Source organism: Staurois parvus, unplaced genomic scaffold (genome assembly GCF_062004578.1).
Source record: "Staurois parvus isolate SC_StPar_1 unplaced genomic scaffold, SC_StPar_1.0 ptg000030l, whole genome shotgun sequence".
Classification (NCBI taxonomy): domain Eukaryota; kingdom Metazoa; phylum Chordata; class Amphibia; order Anura; family Ranidae; genus Staurois; species Staurois parvus.
The window spans coordinates 5,891,361-5,919,358 of NW_028317826.1; the positions used below are offsets into that span (position 1 = coordinate 5,891,361).

Sequence of the window (27,998 nt, forward strand, 5' to 3'; positions counted from 1 at the left end):
ACTGACTCCCAATTTATCAGATCTATACGCTGCCAACTACACACCTATGTTGGCCCATCTCACAGCCCTTATGACCAAGTGGTCTTCTTTACCACTTGCTTGGCTGGGTAGGATAGCTGTCATGAAGATGTCAATTATTCCCAAAATTTTATATCCATTTAGAGTTCTTCCAATCTCGGTACCCGCGCATTATCTTCGCATCTTACAGCGCAACATTTTTTCCTACGTCTGGATTTCCGTTCACCCCCAGATACCTCGCTCAACCCTGTATCGTCCCAAAACGAGCGGCGGTCTCAGTCTCCAAGATGTTAGCAAATACTATCAGGCGGCACACCTAGCACAATTACCCAAGTACCACACGACCCACGAAATCCCTCAATGGGTCGTCCTCGAATCTATAGATTGTGCCCCTTGCCCACTGCTAACCTTTTATGGTTTAGACGTTCGCTCGCTAACAAACCCCATCACATCTCACTTTATGTCACTCTGGCATCAATTGAAATCCCATTATCTCCTGCAATCACTACATAACCCCTTGCTCTCATATCTCCGAAATCTGGCCTTTCCCCCAGCATGGTCATCACCACTCTCATTCACACATTGGACCTCAGCCAACCTCCTCCGGACCCACCATTTTCTGCTAAGGAATAAATTTAAATCCTTTGCCTCATTGCGCGACACACATGGCCTTCCAGCTTCTGAAATATTCAGATACTTACAAATTGCAACACTTTTACGCTCCATATACTACAACCAGCCAAATCAAACACTATGTCTCCCTTTGAGCGGGCTGGTCACAAAGACCTCCATAGACGAGGCCTCATCTCATGCTTGTACTCCCTTCTTACAACCTCAGTAATGTCTTCTCCTCCATACACCGGCAAGTGGGAGACGGACCTTGGCCGGCAATTGGATCCCTTTGAGTAGGACCGTATATGGTCCAGTACCAAATCATCCACACAAAATATAGTGGCTTTAGAAACCAATTATAAAATCTTAACCCGCTGCTACTTGGTCCCAGCGAGAATTGCAAAGTACACACCAAATTACTCCCCCGCTTGCTTTAGGGGCTGTGTAGACCCGGGTAAACATTTACATATCTGGTGAGATTGCCCAATAGCCCAAGCCTTCTGGGCTGATGTCTTTGGTATTTTGTCCAGGCTTAGCGCAAAAACACTTCAGCCAGACCCAGTTACAGCTCTGCTTAATCTACGCCCCCCGGGGTCACCAACTCGCAATTCAAACTTATGCTGCAAGGTACCACGGCAGCCAAACAGGTCATAGCCAAATCTTGGAAATCTCCCTCCCTAAGCATCGTAGTTGTTAAAAATAGAGTTACACAGGCTATGATTCATGCTAAAGTGGAAGCTACAATTCTAGACACTATCCCTAAATTCTTGAATGTTTGGAACCCCTGGGTTGAGTGTTTTCTCCTGTCAAACTTTGACGACTCCCTTCTTATCCCATGATAAACCTCTTTACTTTAGGCTACCCTGGTACCATCTTATACCTACGCCACACATTTCATTTCTTGTAATCATTTGTGGAGCCACTCACACCCTCCCATTCCCACTTTCCTTTGGACCTTCCCTACTTGCCCCCCCCCCTCCTGGTTTCCTTTTTTTCCTTTTCCCCTATGTCCCCTCTTCATATGCCATCCTGCATAATTTTACACTCACATGTTCCAATTCCCTTACAAAGCATTGGGGAGTAGGTTTCTCCTTCTTTCCAAATTCTGTCTGTAATTATGTAAAATGTTTCTGCTCACCTTCTGTCAATTGTAATACCACATTGTTATACCAGCATTTTCCTCCTCTCCCCTTCCTTATATAGACATAACTACCGCTGATACTACTGTCTATGACTTTGTTTGCGAAATGTCTTTTACCTTTGTCGTTTCCCTTTGTTAAAATGACAATAAAATATTTGAACAAGAAAAAAACTAAAATAATGTGGTTGCACAAGTGTGCACACCCTCTTATAACTGGGGATGTAGAGGTGTTCAGAATTAAGCAATCACATTCAAAATCATGTTAAATAGGAGTCAGTACACACCTGCCATCATTTAAAGTGCCTATGATTAACCCCAAATAAAAGTTCAGTGGTCTAGTAGGTCTTTCCTGACATTTTCTTAGTCGCATCCTACAACAAAAGCCATGGTCTGCAGAGAGCTTCCAAAGCATCAGAGGGATGTCACTGTTAAAAGAGATCAGTCAGGAGAAGGGTACAAAAGAATGTCCAAGGCATTAAATATACCATGGAACAGTGATCATCAAGTGGAGAAAATATGGCGCAACAGTGACCAAGAACTGGACGTCCCTCCAAACTTGATGAAAAGACGAGAAGAAAACTGGTCTGAAAGACTGCCAAGAGGCCTACAGCGACATTAAAGGAGCTGCAGGAATATCTGGCAAGTACTGGCTGTGCGGTACATGTGACAACAATCTTCTGTATTCTTCATATGTCTGGGCTATGGGGTAGAGTGGCAAGATGGAAGCCTTTTCTTACGAAGAAAAACATCCACGTCCGGCTAAATTTTACAGTGATCTGAAGTCTCCCAAAAGCATGTGGGAAAATGTGTTCTGATCTGATGAAACCAAGGTTAGACTTTTTGGCCAGAATTACAAAAGATACGTTTGGTGCAAAAACAACAATGCACATCACCAAGAAAAAAAAAAAAAAAAAAACCAATATACCCACATTGAAGCATGGTGGTGGTGGTGGCAGCATCATGCTTTAGGGCTGTTTTTCTCCAGCTGGAACTGGGGCCCACTTCAAGGTTGAGGGAATTGTGAACAGTTCCAAATACCAGTCAATATTGGCACAAAACCTTGAGGCTTCTTCTAGAAAGCTGAACATGAAGAGGAACTCCATCTTTCAGCATGACACCGAACCAAACCATACATCCAAATCAACAAAGGAATGACTTCACCAGAAGATTAACATTTTGGAATGGCCCAGCAAGAGCCCAGACCTGAATCCGATCGAAAATCTGTGGGGTGATTGAGAGGGCTGTGCACAGGAGATGCCCTTGCAATCTGATTGATTTGGAGAGTTTTTGCAAGTAAGAGTGGGAAAATATTGCCAAGTCAAGATGTGCCGTGCTGACAGACTCATACCCAAAAACACTGAGTGCTGTAATAAAATCAAAAAGGTGCTTCAACAAAAGTATTAGTTTAAGAGTGTGCACACTTATTCAACCCTATTATTGTTTTTTATTTTTACTTCTCTTCACTTGAGTTGTATTATTTATAGGTTACATTAAAAGATGAAAAACCTTCTGAAATTCATCTGTCTAATTTTTTTTACATCACAGAAACCTGACATTTTAATAGTGGTGTGTAGACTTTTTATATTCATTGTAAATGCCTATAAATATATACAAATGAAAAACAAAAAACAATAACACATACACACACACACAAAAAAAAGTTATCCTTTTTCAATAGCAGCAATTTAGAAGGCAAAAAAAAAAAAAAAAAAAAAAAGGGGGGGGGGGGGGAGAAAGAAATGCGATCAAATCTTATGAACAAGGCAATAAAAATGGTTTTATTTAAATTATCTTTCGTAAGTTTTATTCAAACCTCCTAGTATCTTTGTGCAGTGTACTGAAATGAGAACTATTCTTTTTTTTTTATCATATACATTTAGGAGATGAGGGATCCAAACCGAGAAAATAAAAAGTTATTCCGAAAGTGCACTCACAGGGTAGGATAACCTAGGCCTAAAACGCGACAAACAGTCTTTAGTTGTGCTCACGTCTTTCAGATCAATTTTATATATTAAAAAAATACAAAAAACAAATTAGTCTTTCTGAAAAATTAAACTATTCCACACATACATATTAGCGACCCCATTCTACTGTCTCTTTAGTACTTGAATGTCCGGGTATACCTAAAAAAAAACCCAGGAAGCCCTTTTAAATTTTAAGTTTGTGTACAAATTGGCCAAATGTCGAAGCCCTGATATGCCAATGGTTGGTTTTCAGGAGAAGGCAGTTCATTCTGATGGAATAAAATAGAAACAACAGATATTAACATATCAGGTGCTCTCCTTGAGCTGAATGTTTTGCACCCCTCTCCCACTTAGAATTTGACCCACCCAGCTCGACACTCCCACAAAGGCAGTGGTCCCATTTTTCCATGGCTCTTTCACAAGGACTTAAATATATATGTTCTATATACATAAAAAATGAACAAATTAGACAACTTAGTGGTTACTAATTCTAAACAATGCAAATTTTAATTAAAAAAAAAAAAAGAAAAAAAAACTGCGCATCCAAATAATCCCACACTTGAAAGCAGTTCCAGTAAAGAGGCTATGGGTGGGGGATTGTACAAAGTCTGTAGGGTTTTAGTTCTTTGGCAAAAAAGAACTTTTTAGTTTTATAAACCAAGACGAGTGCATGGACAGGGGCTGATCCAAAAACAAAAAAAAACCAGCATGTTTTCTCATTGACAGTAGGAAAATAAATCTCTGCTATTATCGTCAGTATTCAGGATCTTCGCCACTTGCCTTTACACCTGGGGGAAGAAAAGAAAAAAAACAGTCAAAATATAAAATCGGCTTCCTGTAATAGGAATTCAATCCTGCTGCTTGCATTACTCCTCCGGGTCAATTCCCCACCTGTGGGCGATTTTACAGTCCAACTGAAGTCTCGTACCCCTTTCTCTTTATATTTGCGTACTGTGGTATGATCATTTAATTTTCAGTGCTGCAATAGTTTGACTGACAGACAATTAGTCCACCATTAAACACCATATCCAAATTAAATTTATATTACTGTTCTGACACAGCGTTTTTTTTTTATATCCCCCCTCCCCCCAATTACCTTTTTATTGGAGTTTTTTTTTCACTTTACAATCCACAAAACCGGAAAAAAAAAAAAAAAAAAACAAAACATAAAACAAACAAAAACAGAATTGTACAATCTGACAATTGACCCTAGGTTCACATCTGTGCCGGTGGTGCCACTGCGGATCCGCACGAAAATCCGTGCAGCTGCACCACCCACACAGAGAAATGCGGACCCACGGGCAGGTGCCATTACTTCTAATGGCATGCTGCCTGCACTGGAAAACGCATCCGTACCGGGAGCAGAGCTTCCCGTGTGGGCTGCGTTTTCAAAAGAAGTGAAGGGACTTCTTCCCTGTGTGTCATGGGCACGAGAGTCCATTCAAATGAATGGGCTCTCGTGCCTGTGAAAAACGCGGCCCGCACGGCCGCATATATGTGAACCGGGGCTGACTCTTCACAAGAGACAATAAAATTCTTACACATACATTATCAGATAAATTCAGAGCAAGAAATAGTACCAGTACAGCACACCAAGGCCGATATATAGCAATGGAACAGAATACAGCAGCTAATACCATTCTTACTTAGACTGCTCATTCCTAAAGTGAGGCATAGTATACATGCAACATTTATGCAACCCACAGAAATATAGATTAGGAACCAACAAAGTACAAAGCTCAAAAGTGAAAAAAGTTATGCCCATATAATTCTTGCCTTACCAGGGGCGGACTGACAACTTATGGGGCCCCAGGGCAATAGGGGATCATGGGGCCCCTGTGTCCTTGCCCAAACTCAAAAAAGCCTATGAAAAAGGTACCAGTGGCATCTCATGGGGCCCCCTACTGACCCTGGGCCCTCGGGCAGTGCCCAAGTTTCCAAATGGTCAGTCCGCCCCTGCATTCCTACCAATTGGCATTACCATACAATTCCGTTACTCTAGCAACAGCATTCCTCTGAACAGGGACTATAATTATGAAGCCAACTAGCATTGTAGAATGCACAGGGACACCAGGGCCAAGGGGGGGGGTAAGCCTGGAGTCTGAAGCCATGGATCCCAGATCTTGATAAAACCGAAACATATTCTGAAGCTGCAAGGTGCTTCCTTCAAATTTAATAAGTTAGAATCAACATTCATCCGCCATTATTATTTATTACAGGTACTTATATAGCGCCATCAATTTACGCAGCACTTTACATATATATTGTACATTCACATCAGTCCCTAACCCTCAAGGGGCGTACAGTCTAAGGTCCCTAACTCACATTCATACATACACATACTAGGGACAATTTAGACAGGAGCCAATTCACCTACCAGCATGTCTTTGGAGTGTGGGAGGAAACCCACGCAGGCACAGGGAGAACATGCAAACTCCAGGCAGGTGGTGCCGTGGCTGGGATTTGAACCAACGACCCAAGTACTGCCAGGCAGAAGTGCGAACCATTTAGCCACTGTGCTATTATCTCATTTTTTTTTTTCTTTCCAGTTGCCCGAGTCCTAAAACTCTACCATGCTGCAGATCTTCAGCTGCTGCATGTACCTGATATTTTCAAATGTGTAGAATATCTGGTTTCCCTGCTGTGCACTTAGGCCCCTCCAGCCATCTCCTACACACTACAGTGATGAACGAGCCAACGAAAGGAACCATAGTATGTGATGGGGAACCAGAAATTCAAAACAGCTGGCTTCACCTATACTTTTAAGTCCATCTAGTAAAATAAAATGCTTTTAGTCTCTGTGCTGCCATTCCAGATTTCGGCAGTAGGTGGCACTGCAGGCAATATCTAATTCCAGCTTGCTGTGCCCACCGAAAACCAGGAACCCTTACACATGGAACCCCCGGGCATAAGGGCTGAGGAGAGAGAGAAAAACTTTGGTTTTCCTCAACAGCCCATTTAAATAAAATATTCCACTAGTTAAATATTTTATAAATAAAAAGGGACACCTTTTGGTTTTCATTTGACCTTTGTAACCTATAAAATATACTTCCAATATTAAATACCTAAAAAAAACCTCTATATTATTCAATGTTTGCACTTTTTATGGACACAAATTACACTATATTAAAGAGACATCTGAATATTCAAAGTGACACACCCGTCCAGAACACCCCCATCAGCTGCTCCTGCCTCAAGGGGCACAAACTAACCCATTGTTTCCAGGTATTGGGTATGTGTGATCCCCTCCCATGTGACAGGGCGAGAGTCTAGCAGACAAAGCACCAGGCAGGCCCAAGTACTGTCAGAAGGGTGAAGTCATGGCTCCCTCTGGGCTCTAAGGACAGCCAACACTGGGTATTCTGGTGACAACTGCAATGAAAGAAGCAGCGGCAGCTGAATCACTGCAGAGGTACGCATCAGTGAGTCAGGGTTTTTTTTTTTTAAGACACGGTCAATATTCCCTGCAAAGTTACAGTAGCTCTTCAATGTGAAAGTAGAGCATCGAAATTTAGCTGGTTTAGCAGGGAGCAGCTAAGAGTCAATTTACATATGGGCAGGCCAATTGAATTGACTTGGGTGCAACCAGCCTGTTGGATTTCTTGCATTCAATTACTGCCAGCGGCTATACCGGCTAGCAGTAATCGTGTTCTGCCGGCCAAGATGGTTCTGCATTCCTCCCGGCTGGCAGAACACAATAGCTCTGCAGGATGCATTCCCTAGTCAACACTGACTGTGTTGATGGGGGAATTGAGTGATTTTCTTTCCTTCCATCCATGGTGGAAGGAAAGAAAAATTGAGTCATCTATGGACTACTTTAAAAAGCCAAGTATTCCTGCCTTCATTCCTATCCCCCTGGACCAGTGTCTTCCAACCACATTACTCAAGTACCCCCAGACAGGCCATGTTTTGGGAATTTCTCTTAGATAAAATTGACATTGATTTAAAGCACCTGTGCAAATTCAAGGAAGTCCTGAAAACATGACCTGTTAAGGGGGTACTTAACCGCTTCCGGACCGCCCTATAGCAGAACTACTGCTACAGGTTGGCAGGGCTGCGCAAAATCACGTATATTTTATTTTTTATTTATTTCAGTACTTATATAGCGCCGTCAATTAAAGCAGCGCTTTATATATATTGTACATTCACATCAGCCCACGCCCGATTGCAGGACTTCTCTAGGACTTCTCCCATCCTCTGGAACTCCCTACCCCAATCCACCATACTGTCACCTACCCTCCTCACCTTCAGGCGCACCCTGAAAACCCTCCTCTTCAAGGAAGCCTACCCCAACCTCACCTAACACCCGACCTCACCTAACAACTAACCTCCTCCACTCCTCCCACCACTCCATCCCCCACAGCCATTTCCTCCTATACCACCTTCCCCTCCCTCCTAGATTGTAAGCGCGAAAGAGCAGGGCCCTCGAACCCCTCGTGTATTGTATTGTTACTGTCTTGTCTCATGTTCTGTCCCCCTACTGTACAGCGCTGAGCAAACCATTTGGCACTATATAAATACTGTATAATAATCAGTCCCTAACCCTCAAGGGGTGTACAATCTAAGGTCTCTAACTTACATTCATACATACACATACCAGGGCCAATTTAGACAGGAGCCAATTCACCTGCCAGCATGTCTTTGGAGTGTGGGAGGAAGCTGAAGGACCTGGGAGGACACCCACACAGGCACACGGAGAACATGCAAACTCAAGGCAGGTGGTGCCAAGGTTGGGATTTGAACCAGCGACACACACACAATTTCGTATTCCCCTTTCCAGGTAGGGGGCACGCACACGCCACCCTGCCCAGCCAGAGATTTTCCACCCACACCCAGTGATCGCTAAGGAACACTAACAGGGGAGAGATCTGTATGTAAACAATACAGATCTCTCCTCTGTCAGCACCAGCATGCTGCTTTGTATTGTTTTGCAGAGCAGAGCAATACAGAGCAGTATGCTTACATAGTAAACACACAGCACACAGTTAACCCTTTGATCACCCCAGATGTTAACCCCTGCCTGCCCAGTGTCATTAGTACAGTGTCAGTGCTTTTTATTAGCACTGATCACTGTATTGGTGTCACTGGGGATGTCCGTGGCAGTTAGTCAGTCCCCCCCCCCCCCCCCCCCCACTATCCGAATGCCCGCCGCAGTCCTGCTATAAGTTGCTGATCGCTGCCATTACTAGTGTAAAAAAAAAAAACAGTATATATACACCACCATTTGTAAACGCTATTAACTTTGACGTGAGCCAATTAATTTACACGTACCAGGATTTTTTCTTCGCAAAGACATGTTGCAGAATACATTGTGGCCTAAAATTTATGACAAAATTATATTTTTTTACTGGACATGTTCTATAGCAAAGTGTCAACAATATTATTTTGTTTTTTTGTTTCAAAATTGTCAGTCTTTTTTTGTTTATAGCACAAAAAATAAAAAAATGCAGAGGCAATCAAATTCCACCAAAAGAAAGCTCTATTTGTGGGAAAAGGACATAAATCCCATTTGGGTTCAGCATTGCATGACCGCGCAATTGTCTGTTAAAGTAATGCAGTGCCGTATCGCAAAAAATAACCTGGTCAGGAAGGGGGGTAAATCCTCTGGAGGGCAAGTGGTTAAGGACTGAAGTTCTAAACCACTGCCCAAGATTTAACAAGCATTTAACCCCTGCATTGTGAGGGAAGCCCCACTACAAGGGTCATTTTACCTATTTAGTTCACACAGCAGTTGGAGGGAAGGCACAGTGCAGATACTGAAGACTGCACTGGTTAAGCTTAGTGAACAGCACTGGCTGAAGGTCCTTTAGGTCTAACTGCTTGTTACGCTGGGATCTGTCAGCAGCTGCCCACATGCCTGAGATAATCTGAAGTCTTGTATCATGCCTAAGGGCACCTGTACTGATCCTCCTCACTTCTACAGAGTCCACCTACACAACCTCCCTTTAGATCTCGAAGCACATACAGCGCCTGAAAAAGTATTCTTACTCCTTGAAATTTTCCACATTTTGTCATGTTATAACCAGAAATGTAACTGTATTTTATTGGGATTTTATGTGATAAACCAACACAAAGTGGCTCATAATTGTGAAGTGGAAGGAAAATTATAAATGGTTTTCAAAATTATTTACAAATAAATATCTGAAAAGTGTGGCATGCATTTGTATTCAGCCCCCTTTACTCTGATACCCCTAAATAAAATCTGGTTGAACCAATTGCCTTCAAAAGTCACCTAATTAGTAAATAGAGTCCACATGTGTGTAATTTAATCTCAGTATAAATACTGCTGTTCTGTGAAGCCCTCAGAGGTAGGTTAGAGAACATTAGTGACCAAACAGCTTCATGAAGGCCAAGGAACACACTATTAGTCGTGCACTCCACAAATCTGGCCTTTTTGGAAGAGTGGCAAGAAGAAAGCCATAAGAAGTCCCATTTGCAGAAGCCATGTGGGGGACACAGCAAACATGTGGAAGAAGGCGCTCTGGTCAGATGAGACCAAAACTGAACTTTTTGGCCTAAAAGCAAAAAACACTGTGTGGCGGAAAATAAACACTGCACATCACCCTGAACACACCATTCCCACCGTGAAACCTGGTGGTGGCAGCATCATGTTGTGGGGATGCTTTTCTTCAGCAGGGACAGGGAAGCTGGTCAGAGTTGACGGGAAGATGGATGAAGCCAAATACAGGGCAATCTTAGAGTAAAACCTGTCAAGAGTCTGTAAAAGACTTGAGACTGGGATGTAGGGTCACCTTCCAGCAGGACAACAACCCTAAACATACAGCCAGAGCTACAATGGAATGGTTTAGATCAAAGCATATTCATGTATTAGAATGGCCCAGTCAAAGTCCAGACCTGAATCTGTGGCAAGACTTTAAAATTGCTGTTCACAGACGCTCTCCATCCAATCTGACAGAGCTTGAGCTATTTTGCAAAGAAGAATCGGCAAACATTTCACTCTCTAGATGTGCAAAGTGGTAGAGACATCCCCAAAAAGATTTGCAGCTGTAATTGCAGTGAAAGGTGGTTCTACAAAGTATTGTCTCAGGGGGGCTGAATACAAATGCACGCCACACTTTTCACATATTTGTAAAACATTTTGAAAACTATTTATCATTTTCCTTCCACTTCACAGTTATGTGCCACTTTCTGTTAGTCTATCACAGTGATGGCGAACCCGTGGCACGCGTGCCACAGCCGGCACGCCGAGCCTTATCTGTGGGCACGCCAGGAGAATCCAGCGGCGCGCTGTCTTCCCGGCTGTAGTGTGCGTGACAGCCGGGTCCCAAGTGCGCATGCACAAGAAGCAGTGCTCTTTGTGAATGGTAAGGCGGTACCTGGGACACATGACAGATCCCAGAAGCCGCCGGACCAATCACAAAGCGCAGCGCTTCTCGCGCATGCGCACTGGGCATCCGGCTGTCCGACGAGCGCCCACACTACAGAAGCCGGGAAGACAGCGCGCGGCTGGATAAAGGAACAGGTAAGATAAAAAAAAAACTCTGCGGAAGTAAGAGCGGGTACCTGTCAAATTCAGGTACCCGCTCCCCCTCCCTCCCCAAAGGTCAGCAGTCATCTCTGTACTGTCCGCAGTCTCTGGTCATCCCTGTGCTGTCCGCAGTCTCTGGTCATCCCTGTACTGTCCGCAGTCTCTGGTCATCCCCTGTACTGTCCGCAGTCTCTGGTCATCCCTGTGCTGTCTGCAGTCTCTGGTCATCCCTGTACTGTGTCTGCAGTCTCTGGTCATCCCTGTACTGTGTCTGCAGTCTCTGGTCATCCCTGTACTGTGTCTGCAGTCTCTGGTCATCCCTGTACTGTGTCTGCAGTCTCTGGTCATCCCTGTACTGTGTCTGCAGTCTCTGGTCATCCCTGTACTGTGTCTGCAGTCTCTGGTCATCCCTGTACTGTGTCTGCAGTCTCTGGTCATCCCTGTACTGTGTCTGCAGTCTCTGGTCATCCCTGTACTGTGTCTGCAGTCTCTGGTCATCCCTGTACTGTGTCTGCAGTCTCTGGTCATCCCTGTACTGTGTCTGCAGTCTCTGGTCATCCCTGTACTGTGTCTGCAGTCTCTGGTCATCCCTGTACTGTGTCTGCAGTCTCTGGTCATCCCTGTACTGTGTCTGCAGTCTCTGGTCATCCCTGTACTGTGTCTGCAGTCTCTGGTCATCCCTGTACTGTGTCCGCAGTCTCTGGTCATCCCTGTACTGTGTCCACAGTCTCTGGTCATCCCTGTACTGTTAATTAGTTTGCACTACTGTACGAGTTGTTTTTTCTAAACCAAAAGCTCGATATTCAGGTTTCATTGCAGTGTTGGCACTTTGAGAGAAATAAGTTGGTTTTGGGTTGCAGTTTGGGCACTCGGGCTCAAAAAGGTTCGCCATCACTGGTCTATCACATAAAATTCCCAAAAAATACATTTACGTTTTTGGTTGTAACATAACATGTGGAAAATTTCAAGTGGGTATGAATACTTTTTCAATGCTCTGTAAGCAATATCACTTGTCTAGATAAAGAGGCCCTTGTGTGGTCTTGAAATGTCCAGATTCTCAATGTAAAAAAAAAAAAACCCCAAAAAACCACAGAACAAAAACACACTATTTGAGCATGTGCTGGTGACACACACTGCTCATATTTGGGTGGCACCATCCATCTTGTCACTACAAAACCCATTCAGCCTCTAATACATTACTGTTCAAACTACTATCCAGATGCTCAGAGTGCAAGCCTGATTTCAATTTAAGTTGATCTGGCAATTAAGTATAAAAACAGATTTCAGTTACCTAAACTGAAAACAAATAGGCTGATTTACTGAAACTGGAGAGTACAAAATCTGGTGCAGCTGTGCATGGTAGCCAATCAGCTTCTAACTTCAGCTTGCTCAGTTAGGCTTTGACAATAAAACCTGGAAGCCGATTGGTTTCTGTGCAGAGCTGCCCCTAAATGTCTTCTGAATCCATAATAGATGGTTTCCTACCCAGGAAACCTTTTAAGACATGGTTTATTAGTACCAATATTAGCAAGAAGAAAAAGCACATAAAACTACTTTTTTGAAAATGTTGCATATCCTTGTGTTAATTACCTGGTTAGAGTCCTCATTGGGAATATTTTCATACTCATAGTCCGCTGTGTCATCTAGGGTATCCTGTCCAGTATGGCTCCAGCTGTCCCCACCATCTGAAATGATGTCTTCATCATCATGTAAGGACCTGTTCCAGTCCTTGGGTTCGCTCTCTGTATCGTATTTATCATCTTGATCATTGTCCAGCTGATCTAGAGCCACTTGTTCCTGCATTTCCCCCAAATAAGCCTTGACTTGCTCAGAATTCATTTTACTCTTGAGCATGAGAAGCTCAAGGTCCTCATCATGGAGCTGACCATATTCCTGGAAATACTCCACTAGAATCTCCTTGCCTGCCTTTGTGGCAGACACCATTTTGATGAACCTTTTCCGCTCTTCTAGAGAGCGTTCGTAATTTTTGCGGTATTGTTCCATCCATCTTAAACTGCCAGTTCGGAGAACACATCGGTGATCCTTAAACCATTTTACAATTTCTGTCCTAACAAGCCCAGTCTGTGCTGCTAATTGGTCGTACTCCTGTGGAGATGGCCACTGGGTTCTTGCAAAGGTACTTTTTAAGAGGTGAAGCTGCTCCTGTCTTGATTTGATCTGTGGGGAAGAGCCCCCAGAATGAGTTGTTGCCCCATTCATAAACCCATCATTTTCAGAGCCCATAGCATCTAAAACTTCTTGCTCCACGGAATCTTTCGTCTTCCTTCTATCGGAGAACCACAAGTCTATGTCTCTTCGGGACAGTTTCGTCTCTGATCGCAAGCGATCAATTTCCGCTTGTGTGGGATACGGGCTTTTTGCAAAACTGCTTTCAAGACATTGAATTTGATCCTCTGTTGTCAGTGCAACCTTTCGACCCAAATCCCTGTAATGGTAAGGGCGACGGGTCCGGCCAGACAGCTGGTCTTTGATTAAGGTTTCACTGGTGATATTAACAAGACCTCTCTGGCTTCTATACCTATGGTCACTAAACCATTTCTTAATTTCACTTCTGGGCAAGCCAGTGGCATCTATTAACCTGTAAACTTCGGCATCATCAGGGAACTGGCTCATGACAAAGCTAGCTTTTAAAAGCGATATCTGTTCATGGGTCTTTTTACGCTCATGCCGTGAGGACACAGAGTGTAACCTGGGAGTAGATGGAGATGGAACCTGTCCCGTACTCTGACGCTTTGGCTCAGGTGCTTCTTGGGGGCTCTGCATGGTGCGTTTCTGGGTTTGACTTGGAGTAGTGCCAATACTAACAGGGAGTGAAGGAATTGTAACCGCAGAAGCATTTGTTAATTGAGTTAAGACTAGACCAGGCTGACCAATGATTTGACACGGTACTGCAGTCTGGATAATAGGCTGTGCAATTTTAGCCGTAGTAGTTAAGGGGGCTGGTAATACTGTGAAGGTGTGGGGAACAGACTGTATAGTCCCATTGAACATTTTCTTTCTGGCCTCCTCTACCTCTTCTGGGGACCAGCTTATACCATGCTTTAATCTCTGGGTAGCAAACCAGATTCTGATTTGCTCTTCAGGATGTTTTGAAGCCGCGGTCAACCACGACAGCTCTGCTTGCGTTGGGTAAGGAAATTTGTTAAATGAGCTGATCAAGGTTACATTAGTGTCAAGAGCAGAGTTATATTTGTTGCTGTTCAGTGGCACCGCAACTTTTGGAAGGAGGTGGATGTTGGGTGGAAGTTGAACAGATGGCATGACATGAGTTAGACCATTCCCAGAAAAGCCATTTGTTTCCGGAAGAGATGCACTGAAGCCAAACTGATAGTCAAGCAAAGATTCCTCATTCCTCCTTGATGACCTCCTTCCTTCAAATCGGCTTCTTCCAAGCTTCATAATAGGCATTTTAGGTATTGATATGCCTGACGCATTATCGTCAGTCTCAGTGTTGTCGTGGGTGCTAGAAACATCCCCACCACCCTCGATGGATTGTTCTAAGATAGTCTGATTATTGCGCTTCATGAGTTTTAATTTGAAGTTGCTCTCTCCAGGGTGATTCTTTGAATTGTGGTCAGATAGAGAATCGTATTTTTTTGTTGTGAAGTTACATTCAGCACAAACATAAAGTGGATTAAGAATGACGTTCGGGTGTTGCATATCTACATGTTCAGTAAATTCATTAAGGTTCTGTGTTACGTATGGACAATACTTGCACTCGTAACCACCCTGAAGCCTTCTGGATTGATTTTCAGGAGGCTTACTTTCCACCACTTCATTGTTCTCAGCTGCCTTTTCCTTGTCCCCAGACCAGTCTTTCTTGATTTCAGGACTGGGTGCATTGGCATTACTTACAATGTCCATATCCTGATCGTCTTGATCCACAAGCTCAGAGGCCCGTACCATGCACGGTGTTGTAGACTTTCGTTTACTAGCCATGCTGTTCGTTTACTACTTCTTCAGTAGGAGGTTGAACAGATAAAATGACTTTGATGAAGAGTTTATAATCCACAGATCATCCAGTATGAATTATATTTTACTTCACGAATCTGCATAAATTTGGAACTTGTTACACCTGTGGAAAAAAAATGGAATACGGTAATGTTTTGCTTTCAGCACAGATATCAGTCATCTGATATTTGTATTAATCTATCATCTAGTTAAGTGAATTATGTGACTTGCAAACCTGCCTGCCTTGCTCTTGCATAATAGTACATTTTTTGATTCAGATAGATCATTGGTTGCAAACACAGGGCCTCAACTGCAGTCCCTGACATTCCAAGGGAGACACATATAATAACAGTTTCAGACAATCCTCTGTAGCACTATAGAAATTGACTAACATACTATTAGAGATGGGTGGTGACTGGTGACATGCTACATGTGTACTGAGACTGGGAACAGGTTGCATTAAACTGCTTGAGACCATGGCCATTAAAACTTCTTCATTAATCATTGCTCACATTACTAGCTGCTGGGCCTGAGGACTGTACTGTTAAGACCAGGGACCACAGATTAGGCACCATGGGAGTACAAAATGGCTAAAACCCAAAAAGTGGAAGACTTTGGGCTCCAACGTGGAGATCAACAAAGCTAGAGACAATTGCAGGTTTGCGCCCTCAAGACATAAGAGACACTACTGGGCATCTGGTTCCCTAAATATCAATTATGAGATAGGACTTTAGGGTAGAATGACCATTTACCAATTTCTAATACAGAAGTTAGTCTTAGTAAATGGAAAAAAAGTTAACCTAGCAGTGCTCCCGCCAATGCTTATTTCGTCTAGGGAGATCGGAATAAGCACCATACTTACCTTATTCCTCACTCCCAGGGTTTTCCTCTACTACCTGGATGAAGGCAGACCCTTTACATCCTTGTGTACAATACAGGACCACTAACCCTGTATCCTATATGACGACATTCGAGAGCTGCGACCAGTCGTGCAGCTCTGGGAGAACGGTCATTTGGAAAAGAGGAAGCCTGCAGAAGTGAGGAATAAAATATTTCACCTTATTCCTACCCCTGTAAACAAAATGAGCATTAAACTCCAGTAGTTCTGGGGTATCAGACGATTAACTTTTACCCTAACCAGGATTCAGCTATAAAAATTCTGCCAGGTTTTTACTTTTGTCTAACTTCATTTGTCAGGTTTTCCCTTTCACTTCTTTCTTGTACAGATGTCAGAGGGACACGGAGTACAGCTTGTGCTTCATAATCTATTGAAAACAAAGCTGGTTTGAGCTTCTCTTCGCTGCTTGACCAGCTGTACCGTACACAAGGATTCCAAGGGCTTTTTTTGTCTCTACCCGGAATGGGTTTGTGTGGATCTCCACATCATACCTTTATAGATTGCTCTTAAAAGGTAGGTGTGGACTTCCTAGGTGGATTTATCTAAAGCCCCTTTTACACGGACGTTCCAATCAGTTCTGCCTGCCTTTCAGGTGGACCTGATCGGACCCTCTATTCTCATTTACAGAGCGGCAAGTGTAAACGGACAGGTGTCTGTTTACATCTGCAACATTCAATCCAATCTGATCTGCCAAAAAGAGATGGATGGGAATCCATTCCCCTTCAATCCATCGGATGGATTGAGATGGCAGACCGCTCATAGAGGACAGTGAGTAGAGTGTGCTCTGCAGCAGAGGAGTGGACACGGACCTGTCATTCGTTTGCTCAGTGGGGATCAGTTGAGAGATATTCCTGCTAGTTTAAATGTTTGCTATTGAGCTTACCCTTCCACTTTATGTGGGGAGGGTTCATTTGGGTTGACTTTACCTGTTGATGGAGGATCAAAAGGAGTGAGAGTTCATGGAGCTTTCAGTAATGAATAAGCACTGAAGGAGTATGAAACACATCTACTGATGTTCCCTTAATGTATTGTGGCCTCTTTATCTTCATGGGTTGAATAGTAAAGTCTGCTGCTTGTACATTGGAGTACCACTGCTTCCTTTCTTCATGTTCACGGACTGCGGTTGCGGACCAAGCAGGCACACAGACACATCCAGCAGCATTGTACCCTATATGCAGATTCCAAGGGCCTACCTTAATCCTGGGAGCCTCTCTTCTGGGAACAAGGAATAAGGTAAGTATTGTACTTATTCTTTTTCCGACATGGACGGAGCCCAGTGTATGAAGAGAAAGATGTCCTGTAAGCCACACATTGCTGAGAGCCTTGTAAGGACAGTGTATAACAGCCTCAGCCCAGGCTCCAACCAGGCCACCACCAACGCGTTTTGCTCCACCACCGGATCTTGATGAATAAGCTCCAGGGGTGGTGTGAAACTTGTTGGGGATGTGGCCTAGCTGTTATACACTCTCTGTACAGGGTTTCCAGCGATATGTAGCTTACAGGACACCTTTATCTTCATACATTGTGTGGAGCCAGGACGAGGTCCATCCTAGTTGGCACTCACAGCAGTTAGCTTACAGATCAGGATCCCGGCCTCGTTCAGAAGTTTAGAAAAACTGATGCACAGATTTCACTTGCAGACACATCAGTTTGCATCAGTTTTCACACACGCTTCAATTAGTTTTATATATGTTGCAGATTCCTACGCAGAACAATTCTGCACGTTGTACTAGTGTTGTGGTGTGAACAGGGCACATAGAGAACAATAGATTTTGTTGTGCCCTTGCAGAACTTGTGCAGAAAAACGGATTTCTTTGCACCATGGTGAACAAGCCCTTAGAGCAGGGGTCCTCAAACTAAGGCCCCCGGGCCACATGCGGCCCGCCGTGCACATTCATCCAGCCCGCCGGCAGGGGACACTAAGTACAGGGGCGGGCAGGGGAATCCTGTCTCTTACCTGGCTCCAGTCCCACGACGATCCAGTCCAGGACGCGCAGCTCCTTCACTCCGGCCGCTCCCTCACTCGATGTCCACACTGCCGCTCGGCTCCGCCTCCTCACCGGTGATTGGGCTCCAGTACTGTAGCTCAGGAAAGGCACACAGGCGGCCAATCATCGGCGAGGAGGCGGAGCCGAGCGGCCCCGTGAAAATCAAGGGAGGGAGAGGCCGAAGTGAAGGAAGGAGGACAGCTGACCGCCCGGTAAGTGTGCCGTGCAGATGGTACTGCTGCAACCAGGTATGCTGGCTGCAGCAGCACCATGCTGGAACAGGGATCGGCTAGTTAAGTGTCATTGCTGTCAGTGGGAGGAATAGTGCCCCATCATTGGTGTCACTAATAATAATGATGGGGCATTATTCCTCCCACTGACACCAATGATGGGGCACTATTTCGCTCCATAAGATAAACTTGGGGGGAAATGTCTGTGCGTCTTATAGAGCGGCCGGCCCAGTATTCCCACTGCCGTTGTATGTCCGCAGTCTCTGAACAAATGCGGACACAGTACAAGAGATGACCATAGTTTTTTTTTTTGTTTTAAACTATAGTCCAGCCCTCCAATGGTCTGAGGGACAGTGAACTGGCCCCCTGTTTAAAAAGTTTGAGGACCCCTGCCTTAGAGTCTGAGCAGCACCCACAAGTTTTGTATTGTGTTCACAGAGACTGAACCCACCCCCTGCCACCAGGGCCTGTGTGGCTGTTGTGGCTTGATTTCTTTCCTAGTGACAGCCATTTTCTTGTCTAAAAATAAATAAATAAAAGAATAAGGCCAGTCCTCACATAAAATGGCAGCAGTGTTCATACACACCTTTTTTTCCCCACTCTCATTGACAAGCAAATTGCTTCATCAATCAGATGTATAAAGCTGGCCAAACACAGCTCAAATTTTAGCTGCTCCCTGAACCGTCAGCTGAAATCCAAACTGTGGGTGGCCTTGTAGGTGCCACCTGGCTCAAGGAAAATCTTTCAACAATCAGTGTCTAAATCAAAAGCCACCAACCAGGGGAAGGGCCATAAATGTCAATTTGACATGCTTGGAGGCGACCACTTAGATGAGAGACAGGCTGCTTGATCCTAGGCCTGATGGGATTCCCACCCTTGTTTTTGAAGTTGCCTAAATAATCTTAAGAATACACTTCCATCAAGCGTTAAAAGTTGACATATATGCCTGTCCCCCTGGTTGGTGGATTTCACTAGCCTATGGTGGATAGTTCAAGTGGTTCCTCATGGGCTTGATGATGGGCATTACTGAGCCTTTTGGAACTCATGGGTTTGTGGTAACGCTATCTGCCATTTAAACACACTCATTACATTTAGGGTACATTTTCCTTTGTTGCCTGAACTTTCTGAGAGATCAACTGAAATGTGTTGGGACTTTCCTGGCAGGATATACTTCTTGAAGTTATTTTAGAAAAAATAAAAAAAAAAATCTGTGAATCATCCTGCTTCAGGTTTCTAGGGCAAAAGAATATACATGTATCTTCTAGAATACATGTATCAGATCATTGATGTAATTTTAGGATGTGTATTTTTAACTTTTTGTATTATTAAAATATGGAATATTTAAATTAAAAAAATAAATAAATAATAGGATTTGGCTGTATTTAAGTCCCACGGACATAGAAAATGTAATTGTATGACTAGCACAGGGATGTGGTGGCCTTTCATGGTATATACCATACTGCTTTTTGTTTTTCTAGGAGCCATCTCCACTGACAACTAGAGATAATCTCAAAAGTTAGAATTTTGAAGGGGTATTGGCTACCTTGCTCCTTGGATTTGTTCAGCTATGCTCTTACATCAGGGGTGTCAAACTGGCAGCCAGCTATTGCCAAACTACAAGTCCCATGAGGCATTGCAAGGCTGACAGGTACAGGCATGACTCCCAAAGGCAGAGGCATGATGGGACTTGTTTCAAAACAGCTGGAGGACCACCAGTTTGACACCCCTGCTCTACATTATGCAGAGCAGCAGTTGACAGAGGGTGCACCCTGATTCCAGATTACTATCGAATTCCACATTCGTTAGATTTTGTGGTATTGAATTAATCGCTGTTCTGCCACACATGCGACCTGTGTCTCTATTCTTCTGCTGAAAGCTTGTTAGGCATTTTAGACAAATTTATCCTCTTCAAAAAAAGGAATGTGTTTGGTGCAGCATGTACGCAATTGTAGGGCTCTGAGTTATAAATACACGACAGATGGCACTGTGACACCTTACTAGGGACCAACATCTGGATTCCTGACACCCACTGAAAATGTGTAGCTGACGGATTGTGGAAGAAAAAGCTCTTGGTTTGAAATGTTTCAGCGTTTCCAACACACTAGAGAGCTACAATTTTTAAACATCCAAGGACATCCTTTACCATAAAAATATTTTTCTTCCCATGTCTCTTTGGTGAAAGAGCTGCCTTATGTGATTTAGATTGTTGAATACACTGAATACCTAAATACGGCTATAGATCACTGCAGTGATTTTGCCGATGTAGAGTCTGTAGAGGGCTGCAGTCTATGGCCAGTATGGATGTATAGGTTACAGTCTTCACCAATGGTTAGTCTTTTAATGTGAAAGAAAAAAAAAAAAAATCAGCTTAATGCTTGCCTGTGCTTTCTATTTTCTTTAGATACAGCTAAGCTGAATGTAATACAGGTACAGAATGTGAATAATACCATTTAGGATCATTACGTACCTTAGGGCCCTTCCACATTGATCAGACTTTGATGCACTTTTGGGGTTTAACCACTTGCCTACCGGACACTTATACCCCCTTCCTTACCAGGCCAATTTTCAGCTTTCAGCGCTGTCGCACTTGAATGACAATTGCACGGTCATGCAAGATTGTACCCATATGACATTTTTTTCTCATAAATAGAGCTTTCTTTTGGTGGTATTTAATAGTCGCTGGGTGTTTTACTTTTTGCGCTATAAACAAAAAAAGCGCAAAAAAATTTGAAAAAAAAAATTTTTCTTTGTTTCTATTATAAAATTTTGCAAACAGGTAATTTTTCTCCTTCACTGATGTGCGTTGATGAGGCAGCACTGAAGGGCACTGATAGGCAGCACTAATGAGGTGGCATGGATAGGCAGCACTGATGATGGGTACTGATAGACAGCACTGATAGGCGGCACTGACTGTCGTTACTGCTGGGCACTGACTAGCAGCACTGCTGGGCAAGGTGAGTGGCACAGGTGGGTGGCACTGCTGGGCACAGGTGGGCGGAGCTGGTGGGTGGCACTGCTGGGCACCGATCATCAGGGCACTAATCAGTGCCCTGATGATCGGTGCCGATCCCCGCTCTGACAACTGCCGGTTCTCGGCAGTACTTTCCTCACGCTCTGACAGCATGAGGAAAGTGCAGCTGAGAACCGGCAATTGCATTTCCCTGTGATCAGTGTGTCATTGGACATAGCTGATCACGTGGTAAAAGGCCGCTGTGATTGGCCTTTTTCCACATCATGTGATCAGCTGTGTACGTAGGACACAACGATCACGGAGATTGGAGGGGGCGCGCAGGAGAGTGCGTTCTGGGAAGATGTCATATGACGCCCTCCCAGAACTGGCCGGCCGCAGTGTAACCGTCATTTGGCTATCTGCGGTCGGCAACTGGTTAAAAAGCAGAAGAAAAATGCATCCCTTTAAGCCTTGGTTCACATATATGCATTTTGTGTTTGAGGCTCTCTCAAGTGCTTTTTGCAGTTTGTTTTGCGTTTTTCTACAAGTGTCTTTGACGCGTTTGTGTTTAACACTTTTTTTTTTGTTAAAGTGGAATTTTGTTTTGTTGCTGGGCAGAATAAAAATGCAAAAACGTGGCAAAAGAAAAATAAACGCACTACCATGCATTTCAGCAGCTTCTCCACTGAACTTCATTATAGCAAAAATGTTGCATTTGCTTTTATAAAGCTCCCTGGCCCTTTCCAAAAATGCAGCAGATCAAAAAAGCACAGATGAGATCATGTTACATGGACTGTAGTACGCTTCTGCAAAAAGCACTAAAAAAACGCATTGGTGTGAACGGAGCCTAAATCTTATGGAACGCTTCACGCTGCAGGTGCGCTGCGCTTTGAAAAGCCCTGCATATTGCATCTTTGGTGCAGTTTTTCAAAAGCACCTTCCATTGTAAGTCAATAGGACAGCATCAAAAACTAATCATTGTAAAAAGGGCCATTAAAAAGCTCCCCTTCCCCCCAAACCTTATAAAAAAAAAAGAAGATAATCTAAACATAAATAAGTGCACAGATACCTATATGCTGCCTCTCCTCTCATTCCCTTCATTGTGCGTCCCTGCTGCCTATGCACTTGTGGCGTCACTTTGAAAAATCTTTCTGGGGGTCGCATCATAATTTAGTTCTAATGCAAATATGTGAGATGGAGCGCAAGACGTCATCATGTATCTCATCTGGAGCATGTGTAGAACATTACATTTGTTTACAAAAAAAAAAAAAAAAAGCCCTCCTCTGACATTGAGAGGTTTTTTTTTTTTTTCCACCACTTCCCGTCTGGCCCATGTACATAAACGACTGGACGGGAGCAGTGCAGGAGTGGGTGGCCGTTTATAAACGGCCTCCACATTTACTGCCTGGGCGCGCTACCTGGGAGCGCGCGGCACCGCGATCCCGTGCCCACTGTACGTCCAGGACCTCTGTGTGAGGTCCCGATTCATGTGATCACTGATTGGCCAATCAGTGATCACAGGAACAGTAGTAAACCAGATGTCACATCCTGACATCATTGCTTACTACATGTGAAATCTGTGAATGATCACAGAGGTCACATGGTACAAGGCTGTTGTGAATAGCCTTGTACCATGTGACAAGCTGTGACCAATCACAGCTCTCACAGCATTTCTCAATGGCTGCAATAATGCAGCCAGAGAGGAGAAATGATTGCTTTTACAGCCTTTATGGGTGTAAAAGCAATCAGTGTAAAAAAAGAAAAAAAAAATCTTCATCACCCCCAAGTAGTACAGTGTCACTATGGTGACACTGTACTGCTAGGGTGATAGTATGTTTAAAAAAAATAAATAAAAATGTAAAAAAATGTTTCTGAAAAATTATAATTTTTGGTTATAAACGAATTTGGGTTTTTTTTTTTTTTTACTAAAAAGATAGATGAATACATTTTGGCCAAGATTTATGAAGAAAGATTATTTATTTGCAAAATATTATAAGAAAAACACTTTTTTTTTTCCAAAATGTTTGGACTTTTTCATTTATATAGCAAAAAATCCCAGTGGTAAATAAATACCACCAAAATAAAGTTTTATCGGTCTCAAAAAAATGCTAAAAAATTCATATGGGTACAGTGTTGCATGACCGTGGAATTGTCGTTCAAAGTGTGATAGCGTTGAAAGCTGAAAATTGGCCTGGACAGGAAGGGGGTAAAAGTGTCCGGACTTGAAGTGGTTAACAGATGAATGTAATGCTGCGCAGTGCATGTGCCAGATGAGTCGTATATTGTCATGTGCTTCATCTCATACATACCCAGCTCAATAATACTGCAGGTTCTCACAGATTAGGTGCAAGGTCTCCCTATAGCCACAGATGACATTGCGTTCCCAGGGGGTATCAGTGTGGCCAAGATTACATCAGAACCTTCAGGGAAACCAGGCAGTGGATACAAGGCAAGTAAATCCAAATAATAAAAACAATGTTAAGAGGATTTCACATCAGCATGCAGAGATGTGTGCTGATGGGACTTTTCTTAATGGGAAATTTCCGCTTTAAGAAATATCCTATAAAACACATACTGTATATGCACATCATTGCCAGTGTGAATGAGGCCAGAAACTTGACAGAGGGTCTAACCCTTCCCCAGTCTATCCAAAACTTGATCACCGCTGATCACTGCTATTCTTTTACTCGGCAGCACCTGATCGCTGAAGCAACCAGAAGCTTTCATGGACATAAAGCGCACAGACCTGGCTAGCTGGAAGAGTCTTGCCCAGTTGTAAGGCTTACATCCACAGCAGTTTGAGTGTTAAATGATCCACCTAGTATGCTTACCTTCAGCCCCAAGCCCGAGCTGTGGCCCAGCTTTTGCTGCACATGGGCACTGCTTAGCCCATCCAATCATACGACTACAGCCATACTCCTATATGGCTGGCCCATTAGTTCCTCTGGATACAGCCATAGGAACTAATGGGCCAGGAGGACACATACAGGCCTTTCTGAAAAGGCTGTAGTACATTGCTGGGCAGGGCAACTCGGAACCTGGGATAAAAGGCAAACATTTCGGTAGGTGGTTGCCACTCAAAAGGAAGACATTTGTCCTTGCATGTCATAAAAACAGCAACTCTCGAATCAGAAAAATAAAATATATTAAATAATAATCCAGCATTCTGGTTCTCATGGTGGCCAACTGTCTTGATCCTGACCAAGTACACAAAACAGGCATTTCGGCGTACGGCCCATTCATACCAGCGGGCAATCTACGCTCTGCATAACGCACGCCCTCTGGTGTGTATAGGCGCATGTGTACAGGTGGTGTGATGCTTTTTTTCTTTTGTACGCTTTTTTAAACTTTGTTGAAAGATCACAATATATTTAATCCAACTCTACACCCACACGGCAGCACATTGCAATGAGTTGAACAAAAAAAATGCAACTGTTCCTACTTCTTCAAGCACACCCTAAGTGCCGGGCATCGGTGTGAACCAAAATCGTAAGGCATAAAGGCAAATTGCCTGGCTTATGCTTTCGGTCTGCGTTGGGCAATGCTGGTGGGAGCAAGCTTCTACTCGCTCGCTGTCAAACGATCTGAGCAATTCTCCATTAGTAAACCACAGGAATATTTTAGTTCAGAGTTCCCTTTAAAGTGTTAATGTTTCAGTTGAGCACACAAAATGACTTCTTCCCACAGGCAATGCTGGCAACATCGATGTGGCATGGTGTAACAAGTCTTAAGCTCGCAAAATGGCTGCCACTGTTTACGTGCGACGGGTACACTTTAACACGACCCCCCGCAGGGAGAGGAGTATAGATCTATTCATCCGTACATAGCAGAACTCGGGAGCGGCTAAAGACAGTCACGTAATCGACGCACTAATGAGCCTAGCAGCAGACAAGCTGCGAGCAGAGAATGAGGTCATACTGCAGAAGAGAGCCGCCTGCAATTAACCACCACAGGGCTCAGTCACCAAATGACGCAGATTCTGGGAAAAGGACGCTACCTATGGGGAGAGGAGAGTTTCATTTAAAGTAATGCTCCCTCTATTTTGGGAAAAAAAATTAAAAAAATGTTTGAAACATTTTGGTCACACCTAGACAATAGCTGGCTCGGTTACTGGCTCATACTGGTGAATGCACCACAAATCGATTTTCCGCAGAAGCGGACACGGGATAATGCATCGCTATGGAGACGGCGCAGGCTACACACGAGCGGACAGTACGGCTGAGCGAACTGCCCATCAAGCTTTGTTCCTTTCCTGAAATGTGCTCCAGTTTACGGTTTTCTATATAGTTATATTCAGGAAACCCTCAACCCACAAAGCTGACAATACACCTCGAGACAGTTTCTTAGAATTGAATCACACATGCTGCGTCTCTCTTTTATACAATCGTCTCTCAAAATTATGAGGGGGCACCACTGATGACCCAACACATTATGAAATATTTGATTATTTTTTATAAACTCGCAACTCCCAGCCCTTTACAATAGCAATGGCACATTGCCAATCTGATTAAAACATATTTTACTCAATACAAGTCCTTATCCTGAAAAGACTGTCATACTACTTGATCACACAGTCACTGCGCCGAACTAAACTCCACCAACCTCTGTATTGTGCTCAGAAACACATATTTAAAGCTCAACTCTGAAATAAACAAATATGGTTAAAATACAAAAGTCATTCTTACTGGAATCTTTGTGTGCTTTGGATAGAATACTCTCCACTTCCCATCATGGAGATACAAGAGGTAAGGAAGAGGAAATTTCTACCAGTGTCCCAATGGCAGATACAAAAGGAGAGCAAGAAGAAATCTCTACCAATGTCACCATTAGAAGATACAACAGGTAGGAGGAAATCTATACTGAAGTTCCCACTGTAAGATACAATAGGTAAGAAGAAATCTCTACCAATGTCACCATTAGAAGATGCAACAAGAGGAAATCTCTACTGAAGTTCCCACTGGAAGATACAACAGGTAAGAGGGAATCTCTACTGAAGTTCCCACTGGAAGATACAATAGGTAAGTAAGAGGAAATCTCTACCAAAGTCCCCACTGGAAGATACAACAGGTAAGAGGAAATCTCTACCCATATCCCTCGAAGATGGGGCCTTGAACATCCAACTTCCAGGAACCATGTTGGAACGCATGCTGGTAAAGATGACGTCACAGCAGCGGGATATAATCAGCTACGCGTTTCAAAACTTCCACACTTTATCCAGCCAGTGCACTCTCTGACACACATGCTGGCTTGATCGAATGCGGATGTTCTGAAATGCGTAGCCAACTGTAACCCGCTGCTACGATGTCACCTGTACCAGCATGCTTTCCAATGTGGTTCCTGGAAGTCGAATGTTTGAGTTTCCATTTTTCCACCATCTATCCGGATATACAGTGCCTTGAAAAAGTATTCACACCCCTTCAAATTTTCAACATTTGTGGTTCTAATTTATTTTATTGGGATTTTATATGATAGACCAACACAAGGTGGCACAGAATTGTGAAGTGGAAGGCAAATGATAAATGGTTTCAACATTTTTTTACAAATAAACATCTGAAAAGTGTGGAGTGCATTTATATTCAGCCCCCCGGAGTCAATACTTTGTAGAACCACCTTTCCCTGTAATTACAGCTGCAAATCTTTTTTGAGTATGTCTCTACCCGCTTTGGACAATTAGAGTGAAATTTTTTTCCCATTCTTCTTTGCAAAATAGCTCAAGCTCTGTCAGATTGGATGGAGAGCGTCTTTAAACAGCAATCATCAAGTCTTGCCACAGATTCTCAATTGTATTTAGGTCTGGTCTTTGACCAGGCCATTCTAACACATGAAAACTTTTTCAAGGTGCCGTACTGCCAGCCAGCGCACAGAGGGATAGACCTATCACACACAGAACAGCAGTCTTTTTTTTATAGATGAGCCTGTTGACCTAATGCGAGTTGCTGATTTTGTGTTATTAATAAACAGTCCTTATGATACACTTAGTGGGAAATCTCCACCAATGTCCCCATTGGAAGATACTGCAGGTAAGTTAGAGGAAATCTTTCCTGATGTCCCCATTGGAAGATACTGCAGGTAAGTTAGAGGAAATCTTTCCTGATGTCCCCAGAGGAAATCTTTCCTGATGTCCCCAGAGGAAATCTTTCCTGATGTCCCCAGAGGAAATCTTTCCTGATGTCCCCAGAGGAAATCTTTCCTGATGTCCCCAGAGGAAATCTTTCCTGATGTCCCCAGAGGAAATCTTTCCTGATGTCCCCAGAGGAAATCTTTCCTGATGTCCCCAGAGGAAATCTTTCCTGATGTCCCCAGAGGAAATCTTTCCTGATGTCCCCAGAGGAAATCTTTCCTGATGTCCCCAGAGGAAGATACTGCAGGTAAGTTAGAGGAAATCTTTCCTGATGTCCCCATTGGAAGATACTGCAGGTAAGTTAGAGGAAATCTTTCCTGATGTCCCCATTGGAAGATACTGCAGGTAAGTTAGAGGAAATCTTTCCTGATGTCCCCATTGGAAGATACTGCAGGTAAGTTAGAGGAAATCTTTCCTGATGTCCCCAGAGGAAATCTTTCCTGATGTCCCCAGAGGAAATCTTTCCTGATGTCCCCAGAGGAAATCTTTCCTGATGTCCCCAGAGGAAATCTTTCCTGATGTCCCCAGAGGAAATCTTTCCTGATGTCCCCAGAGGAAATCTTTCCTGATGTCCCCAGAGGAAATCTTTCCTGATGTCCCCAGAGGAAATCTTTC

The 27,998-nt window shown here is 43.6% G+C and overlaps 1 protein-coding gene across 1 annotated transcript in view; it reads right to left on the reverse strand.

Annotated features, from left to right (window-relative positions):
- Positions 1-3,523: 3,523 nt before the first annotated feature.
- ZHX2 (zinc fingers and homeoboxes 2) overlaps positions 3,524-27,998 on the reverse strand; it is a 98,323-nt gene continuing 73,848 nt past the window's right edge. The window contains exons 3-4 of the mRNA XM_089659070.1: positions 12,815-15,320; positions 3,524-4,523 (exon numbers count right to left, since the gene is read on the reverse strand). Coding sequence (XP_089515196.1) covers positions 4,518-4,523; positions 12,815-15,184 — 2,376 coding nt within the window. The 5' untranslated portion in view covers positions 15,185-15,320 and the 3' untranslated portion in view covers positions 3,524-4,517. The remainder of the gene's footprint in view (positions 4,524-12,814; positions 15,321-27,998) is intronic.